Genomic DNA, 15,387 nt, shown 5'->3' on the forward strand with positions numbered 1-15,387 from the left:
TGTAACTATGTTAAGATGAAGACAACAAAAACGAAAAAAGACTTTGAGAAAAGACAAATCATTTTAGATGTGCTGCTATCCGTGCATAGAAACATCTCACACATTCCAAATACGTACCAAAATATTCCCGTACTAGTGGTACCACGACATGAAAGTCAGTAGTATCAGTCTTCCTGGACATTTCTTACTACTCGAGTAATGTGCTGCAGTATAGGACTGAGAAAGAAGAATGTCATTTGAATGAAATAGAAGAAAAAGATCCTCTCAATCCTTTCCATGTTCACAGATGAATCTATCAGTCTACGATTCGTCTATGAAAATGAAAAAGATAGAAGGGTTGCTTGCTTCATGAATTGAAAATGGATAAAGTGATAAGAACGAAACATTTGAACTTTTCATAGTTGAAAAAGAAAATTATGCGAACGATTGCCTACATAAGCCTCGCATTCCACATTTTTGAGAGGGATGAAAAACGGATGAAGCTATTCAGTGAGCTAGAAAATCCATGACCTTTTTTTTGAAAAAATTCTTTTTTTGAAAATCTTGAAAAGCAAATCATTGCATTATTTAAAAACTTTTGGCTTTTATAACACGATTTATCCATAATTCCATGTGGAACATCCCGAGAAATTTCGAAATTTCTTGGTTACCGAAAATTTTTGTTCCGAACTCAGTTTTCTCATTTTTTGTTATCACAAAAAAGTCCTACAAGAAAAATGAGTATTTGAAAAAAGGAATCAACTAAAACACAACGAAGGAAATCACTAATGAACAAAAATGTAGGTACTACTTTGAAAATGAAATCTAACTGCAAACATAGCTATCAGGATTGATATGCAGTGAATACAATTACTTTGTTACCTAAAAATTAACAGTATCATATAAAAGCTAAATATTTTATCACTACTTACTAGGCTTGCTGTATCGACCAATTTGTCACTCGTATATAACATCTTCTACATAATGTCCGCTCTAAAATCACAATTCCAGCAATAAATTTAACAGAATCGGCAAATACACCATAACAGTGCACGCCAGAGGTGATTGACCCATCTCTGAACATGGTTGCATTTGAGGATTACGACTGCATAAAAATGCTGCGAATTTCACTCTTGACTGGAACTTGAATCCGTAATCCTAGTCAAATAACAAATGCAGATCTCAGCACTAGGCTACCTGAATATCAAGTCTAAAGCTCCGAAATCAACTAGGAACTAAACAGAAGACTCCTTACGTTTCAGAGATGCAACACTGCATAAAGTATTAAATACATCGTCGAAAACTGCGGTATGAACAGGTTATGTGAATCTGCTGAAATATCGTCTATGTTCTTTTAATCGAACATCACAAAATTTTGTGAGCTACAACACTTTAAACCTTCTAAACCAATTTTGAACACAAATTTTCCACCCTGAACATTATGCTTTCCCATCTCTCCGAATGTAATATTATGCAGCAGGAAATATTTCCGTCTCCAACAACTCATATTTTTTTCCACGCTGTTCGCCCCAAATATTTCATAAATGTTGTTGCTAACCAATCGATAAATATCTCTATCAGTAAATCAAACCTCAATGCTTTCAACAAAATTCATCTTGGGCAATCGTTTATTGTAAGAACATGGGGCGCGATCTACAATAAGTAAGCAGTGATCGTTTGACAATGGAAAAAAAAAACGAAGATTTATATTTGAAAAAAGACCTAAAAATCGACTATAATCATTTCAAAACTGGGTCCTCACAGTGAGTACAATGTCCTTGACAATTATAATAGTTAAATTATGTATACAATTATTCAAACATATAAATAAATAAGCGGGAGCGTATACAATTCAGTAAATGCTTCAATCTGTCATTGAATCTGTCATTGTATATCAGATGATCCTGAACACATGAAAAAAAGAATTGCTTCCCTCAAGTTTAAACAAAAGTTTTCCAACAAGCTCAATTGCAAAAAAATTTCTCTAAGAAGATTAAAAGGCTTGCTGTAAATGACTTGCTAAACCTCCATCATCATGTTGTAAATACACTTAATTTCGACAAATACAAAATCATTACAAAAAGGCACATAATGTAAATGATAAAATAAGCAAAGATATGTGAAATAATTTAATTACAAGTAAAACGCGAGTAAGCACGATGCTAACCTGTCAGAGCAGTAGTTTCACGATTACACATGAAACCAAAGTGGCATCATGGGGAAAAGGGAGAAAACAGTCAACTGTTCCAGCCATTGAATTACGATGTTATTAGTACGTAATTTTAATCATAAAATTTCCACAAAACTTTACGCTCTATTTAAATGCTTGTAAGTTCTGCTCATGTTTTATGATTGTTCTAAAAATTTACAAGAAACTTTGGATTCTGTGGACTTATGCTGTGAGTTTAAATTTCAACTGTTTATTTGAACAAAAAAAAATTTTTTTTAGATTTTGCCCTTGTACTTATAGCAAACATTCTCCTTTCACAAAAAACTACCGGCACAATTTCCGCTACTAAGGCAGGAAGACCATTAAAACCAGGCCTTCAGAAAATAAAAAAATTTAACAATTACTCTAAAGGTACTAATTTTTTAAAAAACCAAGGTGATTCAAAAAAAGCGGAAATTTTGATTTTAAACGGTAGTAACGAGCATCTGTTTGATAGTTTTTTTCCTTTCAGATGTTGAGTGATCGTTACACTGCGTTTCACTGCCATTTCCGGTCTCAGTTACAACAGTATCTCTCTTGCTATCATTTTCAAGCATAGCAGTAATAGCAGCAACCTATAAATGAAAATTTTATAAACAGTTATAACCAGCCATACTGTATAAATCTTCCACTCATGAAACAATTCTGGTGATCTACAATATTATCAAGTACTCTCGAAATCATTCCTAAAATGCGAACAATCCGAATCTCACAGCACTATTTTTCAAATCAAGGACAATTCTGCTTAGCTATATTTCAAACTTATATGTCGAGATTATGAACTAGAAAATTTGAAGTGGAAATTTGTTAAAAACTGCGCCTCCTCAAAATCTTAACATCTAATCCTTGCAAATATAAAAAGCGAACCTTCTCGTTCACATTTTTATGACTTAATGGCAATATTTTAGCGGATTGACTTTTAGCTAATTCTTGAATAAGAACAGCCTGAGGCTCGATTGTTTCATAAATCGAACTGGCACAATTTTGGGGAATTTTGGAAGTGTCCGAAGTAGCTGCTCGATGTCGACAAGTTGAGGGTCGTGGTACGTTAATTTTTGAACTTGATGAACAAGGTGTTGCAATAGGTCTAGCTCTGGTTAAGACAGACTGTTTAGATCCTGTAGGTCCTAACCATAAACGTGCATGATGTGGACTCCAATCTTTACAGTCCTTAAACAAGATATATATTTGAAACGTTCCATATCTTTTTTTTAAGAAATAGAAATATCTAAAAATCAAACTCAGAAAATATTATTTAAATTTTCCAAAAAAAAATGAAGCAATATAAATGACAACACTACAAGCTTATTAGAAACAATAATCCCAAAGCAAAGAACAAAATCGTAATTTATTATATACTTGAGATTAACAGTTAATGAAATCTTACCTCTGACGATTTTGCAGCAGCGACACAAGAATTCCGAATCCTCGAAGTGACTGTGTTCGAAATGAAAACTTCCTCTTGCGTTGATTTTGAAATAGGAGCATTATGCTTCGGTGTTTTTACTGAAAGAATTTCTGGCGATTATCAGTGGATTATCAGATGAACAGTGAAACTTGCTTTGAACTTTTAATAAGTAACTTGCGCCAAAAAGATTCGTATAGTGGGATTACTCGAGAAAAGGAAAAAAACTACTTGTAAAACTATGCGATAAAATAAAACCTATGTTTTTTTTCCCCAATATAAGCTTCATGATAAAAGTTAACATTTGAAAATGTACCACAACTTTTAGTTGGAGGGACCTGTAACAAATAAATTCTTAAAATCACTTTTAAAAACCTTAAGTGGAGGAAAAAAAACCTTAAGTGGAAAAAAACATTATAGAGAAAGAAATACCAGGGAACTTAGTCATTGATTTAAAAGAAGTTGGTGCCGATGTTAAAATCGGATTACACGGAGAGCTGTTTCGTGAGTTACAGTTGCTGAGCGGTGCTGGAAGTGTAAAAATTTCTTGTCGTGATAATCGCTTTTCCATATTTTTCTGAGCCAATCCAAAACGACTCGACGTGCTAACTTGTGCATGACTAAAAAAATGAATTTAGATGTTTAAATTTCTTAGAAGCCCAAGTAGATATTAGTTCTAGTTGCTGTATTATTAATTTGCCCACAAATCAGAAAACATCAAACTTGAACAGAAATAGAAATAGTTGAACGATTCAGAACCCTGAAGACTCTACCAGATATATATATGGAGAGACTTAGGGAGGGGATTTTATCGGTGAGCTTTAATGTAGAAGATAAACCATTACTATCATGATCAAAGTCAGCTTCCAAAAGATTGTGCCAATTGTGAAATAAGCCCATCACTAAGAAAAAACTAATTACACTAGAAGCTAATCGATCTTATTAGACCCGAAAAAAACCTCGCTTTCTGCACCGGCTTTACAACAGTTTGCCTGACGGTTCTTGACACGACGCCACAATCTATTATGAGCTGTTCCGTCTGCGATTCCTCATCAATATCTTGCGGCATACTTTTATCAACAGCCAGATCATTATCCATTAAAGGACTGTAGTTGTCTTCGCTTAGTGTGTCGCTCTCCTAAATAAATTTTTTCATTCAATGAAAGAACTGACAAACTGAAAAGGAAAAAAGAAATGTAGATTTCAATACCTCGTTAGTACCTTGGTGAACCAACAACGAAGCATCCGAAGCATCTCGAACTTTTTCTGTGGTTTTCGGACTTTCTACAAAAGAACTCCGTAGCGCTGCATCAAATAGTGCAGCAGAATTTGATCCAGTGATTTTGTTTCCGAACATTGTTTTTAGATTTACACCGTTCGGCCTCAATTCCCTCGTACGTAGAACGGAACAACTATGCATAAGACGACTGTGCGAATTTGAAAGAACCGCATGCGAAACACGTTTAGGGCCACCTGACGTGCGTGCGGTATCGCCCGTCATGGCCCTCGCTTTTTTTGGCGGCGAACCTATGCTTGACATATCATGTGTGGAGTTGGAACTCTGCGGTAGTACGCTGGCAATGCTCTGCAGCAAGAAATCGTCGTTTTCTACTGAAAAACTAGTTAATGTGAAAAATATGTATTCAATAGTACTTCAAATAAAAAAACATATAAGCAATAATTATAAAACCTCGGGGCTTACTTTTCACACTCGATGCTCTAGCTGTAGAAGCTCTTGAAAAATTACGTCCTCCACAAATTTCATGTTGTTTCAAAGGGGATGGCTTTGGTTGTGCCTGTTCGATCATATCTGCTAGGAATTCCTCGTTGATTTCCACTCTAAAATAAATACTTGAAGATCCATTCCTAGTCAGTCATTTTCTTAATAAAATTTCGAAGTTCTTCTGACAATATTTTCTGCTTTTCTTAGAACTGGAGTTTCGAAAGCCTAGTACCTCTTCGGCATCGCAGATTCGATTGACTGATTTAGAAGCTCAGAATCAGCACGACCCATGAAACTCCCATAATCATCATCTAATGAATTCCCTTGCTCCGTGATCCCTAGAAAAAAAATGCAGTGATGATCACCTAAGCTTGCGCTTAAGTATTCTACAAATATACTTGATAAAACTCATCATCACTACTTAGCAAAATCTTACTTAACAGAAAAATGGTATGGATTATACCTTTAATAAAAATAATGAGTTAAATAAATGAATTTAATATGAAATTGCACACTACCCTCGAATACTGCCCTATTTAAGAATTATTCATAGCACTCTTCTTACTGAATGATGTTCTCCATGATATGACATAAATCTATTCAATTTATGTTAGATATCGAAAATCAGTTTCAGAAGAGCTTAAAGCTACACCTCTAAGTAACTTACGCATATACAAACTTATAGGATTTACACCTTTTGTATTTCTATCGTCTTTACTGATAGGACCACTTCCTCCATTACTTGATTTTACCACCTTTAACTCAGGATCTCCAAGTAGCACTTCCTTTGATGTGCTTACTTTATCTCGTGTTTCATTTTTTTCAGTACTTGTAATTATATTAAAATCTCGTGCAGAAAGTGTTGTTAAATCAGTTAATCGTGAATACTGAGTGGGAGAATCAGGAATTTCAGTAGCGCTAACTGGAGAAAGACGATTACTGTCAGCTGCCGAATTGTTACAACTGTTCCATGTGCTTCTTTCACCCTGCAAATGAATTCCTTTTGGAAAATACTGAAATTCTGTCGAAAAGAATTGGAAGCAGCAATGTATATAAGCAATGTTACACAGTGCTCATTACTGATCTAAGCGGTTTGCAAGTATAGATGTTTACTCGTATTTGAAATCTGGGAGAGAATTAAAAAAGACAGCTTTCTATCTTCTCGATTTTTCTTTAAAATAACTTATGAGGTTCTTTTTACTACAATATCTTTCAAAGTTGCAAATGAATTTGAGATTAGCTATAAATGCTAAATGCACATATAATCTTTAACTGAATAAACTATAGTAATAGTTTTGCAAAAATATACTTCCTCAACAATTCCGTGTGCTTCCACAACTTTGAGTAATCAAAAAACCAGTAATTTCGTCTAGAATTGTAGAAATATGCACCGGAAATAATGATGAGAGCGACTGCGTGCTCGTACAACGTGTACATCGTACACTATCTTCCACTTCGAAAGATGGGTCATCAGGTCTGTTTAAGACTTTCAATCCATCATCATCACCGTTTACACCATTACTCAGATTAGGACCTTGTGAAGTTTCAATAGCAAAGCCGCTTGTTATCATTGTCGAAGTACTCATATCCTTTTGCTCTGGATGAATAGGATGTCTAAAACAAAGGTGAAACTCATTTGAGAAGTCGATCTTATTAAACTGAGCTAGATAATCTGCGACAGAAACCTGACGTGCACAGGGGAAACCACTTAAGTCATCCAAAACAATACTGATCTTTTATTTCCAATCTTTTTTTCTAATCTTTATAAAATTTTTATGACTTTATAACGGAAATGAAAATAAAAAAAACTTACGACGGGGAAAACCGTGCGGCAGGCTGCGTTTGCTTAAGATACATACTATCATCTCCAACAGACGACGCATTCGATATTTTACTTTTCTGGAAAAACTGCCGCGGAAGAGATGCAGGCTGTTCTTGGTGATGTGAACGATCACCCGGACGTGGGGCAAATCCCTGCTGCATAATGGAAGCACATGATGGGGACGAATAAGGGAAATATTCACTGTTCAATGTACTGCTCATCTTTCCCGCCAGTATACTTGCTGTGTAAGAATGAGGTGAACGATATTTTAATAGCCGTGTTGAATCTATGTAAGATGGAGCAACTGAAGCTGTACCATCATACGATGATGACATACCTGAAAAATCTTGTAAGTCAAAAAATTAGCATGATGACACGGCGTCTCAGAAAAAATACAAAGACCAGTCTAAGATTACCGTCGAAACGATAACTAAGTGGCGGTGTACCATGCGTTGAAGGGTGAGGTGACGTGGCCACATAAACCTCAGAAACATCGAACGAATTCAAATAATTCAACACGGTTTTAACAGGATTACGAATATCGTCGCGTGTAGAATTTCGAAGATGATTCAACAATAACATGGCCTTATGATTCAATCTAAAAATCAAAGTACTTTTTGAATAAATAATCGGTGCCAGCTAGTATGTTGATTGTCAGAATTATATGACATAATGAAAACGTCGTTGCAATTAAAGTAAAATTTAAACAATTTAAGGGAATCAAAATGACAGCGATGAGGTCAAAGAACAAAGATATACACAAATGAAATGCAGATATGTGAACAAAAAGAAAGGCATACAAATGTTAACACACGGTGAATAAAACTTTAAAAAGTGTTCGAAAAAAGCTTACAAAATATGAGACCGCAACTGATTTCCTTTGGCAAGCAACTGTGACAGTATCCCTAAAGCATTTCCTATCACGGTGAACGATGGACTATTCAACAAGTCGATAAGACGAAGCATCATCATATGAATGGCACTTGTGGATAAATACTGGTCTGCTCCTACAACGGCTAAGTACATTGATGCGTACTTTAAAACACCAGTCGCCGGTTCAACCAGTGCCTATAAATGGCAATATTTTTCAATATTAGTGTAGGGGGAAAAAAAAATTAAATTAGCAAGAGAATGCGTTGAAATTTATCTTATTCCCACCTAAGTTTATGCCAATTTAATTAATCTAAATTTAATGTGCTGACTCTCTTTTCAGCTGAATATGTGATACTTGGGTTGAAGTATAATTACTGCACGTGAATATTATCCACATAGGTGCATTTGTGAACAAATATTGTCAAGGACTTTCAGTTCGCACCCATAAATTAGATATGAAGTATTGAAAATAAATAAACATCGGAAAGAGGCAATCGAAGAATTTTGACATACCGTATGCTGTGCGTCATTTGTTGACAATTCAATTAGCATTTCTAAAAAGCCTGGTTCTTCGCAAAGAGCTTTTTTATTGTCTCGTGAATGTGATGCTAAATTCCACAGTGCAGAAAGTGTAGCGCATAGACATTTCGATTCGGCTGTGCGGTATGCACGTAGCGATGCTCTCACAAGAGCCGGAACTGATGGAGCTAATGTTGTACTCATTTGTGCATCTGCCATCCAAGACAAATTTCGTAATAAACCAGCATAAATCTAAACAAAAATTGGTTTCATCACAACATAAGAGAGTGATGAAAGTAAGTTCAATAATATACAAGTAAACAAATAAGCGCATGCACGCACAGCAGAAAATTTTAGAATTATGTGTAGAAATCAGAAACCTGAGCGAGACCATGGGAATCGTCTATAATTCTAATAGTATATTCTATGAGATTCGGATGCGAACACAGACGGCGTTTGCTTTGCGTATTTCCAAATGTTAAATTAGTTAATGTGCTCGCTATCAGCTTCCTAATCGTACGATTCTCCACTGGACAATCAATATCAAAAGCATCTACTTCAAATATCAACAGCTCCGCAACTGCATCCAGGACACCTATTAGAAAGAACAGTATAAATGAGAAGATATAAGAATAATAACAAAGGTACTAAGCCTTCTATAAGTATTTTATATTTCCAATTTTGAAATATGAGGCAATATTTTTGCTCAAACTTACCAACTACGGTAGCTAATTTACGATATTCTTCCTCAAATGATTCCTTCATGATAGCTGTTAATGCACCATGTATATATGTTGCATAATTTGCACTTGAAGCAGTGTTATGATCATGCAGATAGCGTCGCAGAGCAAAAACCTGCTCCCTCACACAGTTAGCTGCTGGCAATATGTTTCGAAGTCGCCGTCGCCTAGATTACAAAATGATCTTAACAACATCATTGTCAATGATATTAAATATCAATTAATTTTCTTATATTTCAGCCTAAGTATGTTACGCATACTGGTTTTAAACAATCATTGAACACGAAATTTCCGTTCAATAACTAGGAGCAGCAGCAGAAACAGTTCAGTCTAATATATCAGTGGTACTTCTTCCACCAATTATAGCTAAATTCTCACATGTCTTATTAATAAATGGAAAAAAATGAACGCAGCGGCTCACTGACATTGGTTCATACATAATTTAACAGTTCGTATATTCAGTATAAGCGATATTCAAAATTCACCTATGGTCATCGGATTCTTCACTTATCAACCATTCCAACTGTCGATGGATTTTCTTCAAACGCTCATCTTCTCCGTCCTGTGGAATATTGTTATGAAGTGAAGTCAACCTACAAATTTGAACACCAGTTAAATTATCAGCAACTAAAATCCGAATCGATATATTAACAACTGGAAGTGATTGAAAACTATAATTTGTTGAATATAAGAAGGAAGTTGTAGTAAACTTATTAGTATTTAATTAGCAAAATATGAAAAAATACTACCGTAAAGAGGACAAAAGGGAAGTGATACGTTCAGCCACGTCCGAATTCATGTTTAAACAACTCCCATAGTACGTCGCAGATGAGGAGGATGCGCTTTCACTGACTTCTCCGGAAAGCATATAACCCTGTAATATTTCTCACACAGAAAATGTCAACATCGTTCTCAGAAAAAGATGCGCTTCTAAAACATCAAATGAGTAGTGATTGAGAGTGAAAATGAGTGAACACAGGTGATGGAGAGACACGGGAACTGATACTACGTGAGAAAGAGATAATACTAAAAGTGCTTCAATTCATCAAAGACAAAAGAAAGGAAAACCGCTGCTATCGCAATCAACAGGGTTCATCTAAATGAATTCACTAAAGCGGTCGGAGAACAACTAGCCAGAGGCTGAAGGCCATGCAATATTATTTCCCTCGGTGCATTCGTGTCCTTTTGCTTCTGGTGCTGACCGTGCTTGGGTCATCCACCAAATCCTGACTTTTACTTCGAGAAATAATACATAATGAATTACGTTGACAGGGGTCCACTGATTGCATGTGCATCGGCATTCCGGAAGCAATCGGTCAACCGGTAGTACTAGTTGTCCAACATTCCATTTAGTTCATCAAAAGTTATCGGTGGTTCAGTTTTGCCCGTGGTACATTCATTCTGAACTTCCTGAAACTTCTTTGTTTATGCTTTGTGATGCAGCAACATCATGCACCCTGCTGGTCGTATTCCCGAGGGATTACGTGCATAGCATGCACTCAGTTCATTTCTTGCTCACTGTTTTTACTTCAGTCATTCCTTATCCTTTATTGTTTTTCTATTTATCAGTGTCCGTTTATTTCGTATTTATCCGCTTTCATCAGCCCGGTGCAAAGAGCCTAGTGAACAGGAAGAGTTCCAATATCCGTTCAATCAAACTGGCTGTCTGCTTTATGCAGATCAAATTTCGGTACTGCTTGGGATGTCGGGAGACGAAAGGAGGAAAAAGCGAAGAAAGGGAGTCACATCTTACGTTATGCGGTGAGGTAAGATGCCATTAGCTAGATCGCAAAGACTTAACGTTTGTAAAGAAGAGGGAAGGATCGTTTTAGTTTCTGCTACTGCCGTGACTAGTAAAATTCCCATCACCGTACTACCCACTGAGAAGGATCGAGAATGGTGAAACTTAATTGCATCGGAGAAGAGTGCGCCTGCTTTCTATATTTGCTATTGCCGTTCGAAAATCCCAAAAATTGACCTATTTTCAGCGAAATGGGTGCTGTTCTTCGTTCATAGGGTTGAAATTTCGCTGATGCGTTCGTTTGTATAGATAATAAGAGATGGGCCCGAGAGGTACCAGGTGCAAAGGGGTACGCATAAACTGGCGAAAATACGGGAGGGAAAGTGGATAGAGAGGGAAGAGAGTTTCCAAGGGTTCAATGACCGTTCTTGCGGCACCCTCCTCTTTTCTCCACGATGATGAGAACATTGTACGCAGTCATACATCCACCATGTAAATTGTTATCGCTGTTCCCAGAACTGAAAATCGGGCCACTTCGGCGGTCAAATTCACTACCATTTGATTGACCTAACCTATCCATATTGAACCTCTTATGAAACTGAAATGATGGCAGAATTGATGGTTTTAGTTTCATCGAGTTTTTATTTTAACTTCTCACTCAAGTTGTTAAAAGTCTTAACTTATTTGGTTTAAACTATATTTGTTTGAATTCGCTTCCACTTAAAGTGGATTACACGGGTAAAGTTCTCAAACTTCCGGGTCAATGATTTCGGATCGTCATCCTCTCGATGCTGTTTTCACGACCTTTCGCCTTTTCCAAATGTTTTCCGACAAACTTTTACTTTTTCACAGAGTGGTACAATTCAAAGCGATAAAAGAGATTTCAAACGCGAACTGTTTTTTGATGCATTTTTCTTGGCAGGTCTTTCGAATTCTTGAACCATTTCGATTTGGACGTCCGGACGATACAAGTTCAAAATACCGGATCTATAAGAAATGATTACAGGTTTTGATATAATAACAAGAATTAGGTGAATAATGGGACTGAATCGACAGATTGAAATTTCGTTATGTAGTGTAGGCGAATGCAAGAAGGAGTAGGACAATGGATTAGATGAGATTTGTGAGTACCTGGTTCATTACGTCTTGTGACCGTGAACTTGTACCCTCTGAGAGAAAGGGGTTGAACGGAGAGAGGGGTTTGGAAGAAGTATAAAGAGTGGTCTAAAGGCGTTTGTTCTGCGAAATTCGTGGTAAAACCGCAGGATCATTTGTGAACACAACAAATGATTGCAGAACGCGCCATCTCAAATTTTACAACATATTTCTCCTTACTACTCACTATTCTTATGAATGACTGCTGAAGTAGTGTACATGGGCTTGCTTCCTGTATCTTCCCCTTCAAAATATTAAGACATGGGACGCAGTAATCGAATATATCGGGGGTTGACCTTCAAATAAACAAAATATTCTCTCTATCTCGGTAAGAATGAGGCATGCGACGACCCCGGGGGTTACAGCTTCCCCCGCCCACCCCATTTTCTCGTCATTTTCAATTGTAAGAATTTCTTCGATAACAGCAGCAGCAAAGTTAAGAAGGAGGTGAAGGATATTTGAAGAAAATAGGGCCACCAGCCAACGACCTTTTGGTCAACAGCGCATCGAAGAGCGGGATAGGGTGGGGGTGGGGGTCTGATGATGTCTTCCTATACCCTCTTTTACAAAGCATACACACCCTTTTGAACTGAAATGAAATTTCATTTCAGTTCGTCCATGCTGCTCCAACGACGACTCCAAGTGTTCCTATCACACTTTCGCCTTCTTAGAACGTCATCAACTGCTATCACTACTATTTCCACTCCTCATACCACTAATCCATTTCATGGACCTGACCAAATATTCTGCCGGCAACGTACAAAATTGTCACCATCAACAGCAGCCAGGTCTAGACCCACAAATGCCAAACTTAACTTTAACAGATACAGGCCAGGTTTCACATAACGTAAGCGTTAGCCACTGTTCTATGCTCCCTTCTGCTTCGGCTATCGTTCCTTTGCCATCAACATCTTCTATAGTAACTTCTAAGGACTTGGTCCCGGAAGGTTCTCAGTTATCTGCCGAAAACAATTCTGCTTCTAGTCTAGTACAGTTATTGACTTTCCCGAAAACTACGATTTTACATCGACCAACTCCGATACATCCTATTGCTTCTCGTCTATTCACTTTAGTGACAAAGACTCCTGCACTGAAACTAGCCCAGAAGTACCACTGGATCTCAGTCAGTCGACATCTGCTCGACAAGAATCGCCTATTAAGTTACAGCAGCAGCAACAGTTAAAATTCCTGCCAACTTGTACAAATCCGAGTGTAAACTCCAACTGGATTGCAATTAAATTTGGTGCTGCCGTGGGACCAAATCGAATGTCGTATCCACGGGAATTCAAACTTATGGTTATTAATTATTATTACAGTAATGGACAGAACAAATATCGTACCTGCAAAGAGTTTCAAATAACAAAGTCGATGCTCAATGGATGGCTGCAAAAAATTGACAAAATCCGACAGTCTAGGCCTGGCTCACTAAAATCCGGTCGTAGCGGCCGAAAACCACAATTTCCCGATATTGAAAAACAACTGTTTCATCTCTATCATGCACATCTGGGAACTGGGAAGAAGGTTGGAAATCGATGGATTCGGGAAACAGCCAGGAATCTAGCGCAGCAGCAATGTTCAGAGCAAGAATTGGCAGGGATGTGTCAATTTAGTGAGCGATGGTTAAGTAACTTCAAGAAGCGATACAGAATCAATCTGAACCGTGACTGGTCTTCTGGTAACAGTAGTTCCGGAAGTCTGGGTTCCACAGAATCTGTTGGGTCTGGTAATAGTGCTGTAGATTCCATACAGCAATCCCCTACCAAATCCGATGAAGCGGCAGAAAATGAGAGTATAGATTCGGATGCTGATAGTGTTCTCAGCGATAGCCTGGAAACTCTTTTCGATGTGGAAGACCAAATGAGTCCTAACAATCCCCTGACCATACTTACGTCCGGAACATTCCCAGCTGCTCAGGAACATGTTCAAGAAATTTTGAATAAACCCGGCCAACTGCCAATTCAAGCATTCTATGAAAGATTTCCGTGGTTATGTCGAAAAAATCAGACGGGTGCGGAACCAGGCCGGAGAGGTCGCAAAGTTCAATTTCCAGGTGTAGAAAAAGTTTTATTTGAGAGACTGCGAGAGCAACAGTCCAAAGGGGAGCGAATTTCGAATCGTTGGCTTCAGCAGCAAGCTCGCGAGCTCGCATTGCAAATTTGCCCTGAAGTATTACAGGAAGCGACAAAATCTGCTCGCTGCTTATTTTCTGAACATTGGCTACATAATTTCAAGAAACGCTATGGAGTAACGCTGAAACAAACAAATCGAAATACTGCCAATGCTTCAAAAACCTCAGAAATTTCGTCACCCACAGCTGCATCTCAGTGCGATTGTTCGTTGACAGATGACAAAGATTCCACCTCATCGATCAATGGTATTGCACCAAAACCTGTAACAGATCTGACCACAATGCTACAGCTTCAAAATTGGTTCCTCGCAAAATATTACTCTCAGGAACAAGGAACAAACGCACAACAGGCAACACCATTACCGCAATCGGCGTACCGCAACACCACGGTACCCTTATCATCTTCGTCTGTGTGGTATCCTGCAGCGTTAACACGATGTTTACTTTGAATTCCGAATCTTAATGTTTAGTTTTATGTCAGAATTTGAAAATTTCTTTCTGCAAAGGAAAATCGACTCTTTCCTATCTCTTTTATGATTTTTACATAATATTTCCAATGTTATTATGAAAGTTTTAAGTTTCAAATTTATGGAAATATTTACTACTCTCCACGTTTCTTTTTTGAAGATCATTCACGTCTACTCACTTCTAATATTTTATAGCTGCCAACTGCTTTCAGTTCTGGTTTATTCAGTCTTGACGTTTTTGAATAGTCTGAACTATTTTCCAGCTGGACAGATCAATACTAAATATTTTTCAAACAGTTTTAAAGCAGAAATAAATTCACATTTAACATAAGATTTGGCTAATAATTAAACAAGTCTTTTTTCTTCCAAACAAAAAGTGCTGGGATCATTTGATCTTGTTTTTCGAATTTTTGTTTATTTGTTTATCCTTAATACTATTTCAGACATGTAAAGAATTTGTTTGTTTGTTGTTTTCCAAATTTCTTTCTTTGATGGTTTCACAATGATTAAACCAGGTGTTTTCCAAACTGAAAATTCCAACCTGTGATCTTTAGTGTGCATTGAAACCGTACGGTACATTCCATTTGTATATTGTATCAGTGATATTGTTTTACTTTTCCCTTTTA

The 15,387-nt window shown here is 37.1% G+C and overlaps 3 protein-coding genes across 3 annotated transcripts; 1 reads left to right on the top strand and 2 right to left on the bottom strand.

The window, feature by feature from the left end:
- Window positions 1-2,460: 2,460 nt before the first annotated feature.
- Window positions 2,461-10,571, bottom strand: LOAG_06213 (hypothetical protein; the record flags this gene model as incomplete). Its single annotated transcript, XM_020447088.1, has 19 exons — window positions 2,461-2,763; window positions 3,056-3,358; window positions 3,576-3,694; window positions 4,026-4,213; window positions 4,553-4,731; window positions 4,804-5,204; window positions 5,296-5,432; window positions 5,549-5,654; window positions 6,011-6,302; window positions 6,708-6,930; window positions 7,130-7,475; window positions 7,555-7,736; window positions 7,992-8,206; window positions 8,525-8,782; window positions 8,911-9,125; window positions 9,247-9,437; window positions 9,756-9,863; window positions 10,020-10,144; window positions 10,473-10,571. The coding sequence occupies 19 exons, from the start codon at window positions 10,569-10,571 to the stop codon at window positions 2,614-2,616; spliced, it is 3,837 nt and encodes a 1,278-aa protein (XP_020302645.1). The 3' UTR covers window positions 2,461-2,613.
- Window positions 10,572-11,135: 564 nt separating this feature from the next.
- On the bottom strand, window positions 11,136-11,591 carry LOAG_06214 (hypothetical protein; the record flags this gene model as incomplete). The annotated part of the gene is made up of 2 exons (XM_003141750.1): window positions 11,136-11,371; window positions 11,435-11,591. The coding sequence occupies 2 exons, from the start codon at window positions 11,589-11,591 to the stop codon at window positions 11,136-11,138; spliced, it is 393 nt and encodes a 130-aa protein (XP_003141798.1).
- Window positions 11,592-12,784: 1,193 nt separating this feature from the next.
- On the top strand, window positions 12,785-14,743 carry LOAG_06215 (hypothetical protein; the record flags this gene model as incomplete). The annotated part of the gene is made up of 2 exons (XM_003141751.1): window positions 12,785-12,954; window positions 13,240-14,743. The coding sequence occupies 2 exons, from the start codon at window positions 12,785-12,787 to the stop codon at window positions 14,741-14,743; spliced, it is 1,674 nt and encodes a 557-aa protein (XP_003141799.1).
- Between the last annotated feature and the right edge of the window lie 644 nt (window positions 14,744-15,387).

Source organism: Loa loa, assembly GCF_000183805.2.
Source record: "Loa loa unplaced genomic scaffold supercont3.20, whole genome shotgun sequence".
Classification (NCBI taxonomy): Eukaryota; Metazoa; Nematoda; class Chromadorea; order Rhabditida; family Onchocercidae; genus Loa; species Loa loa.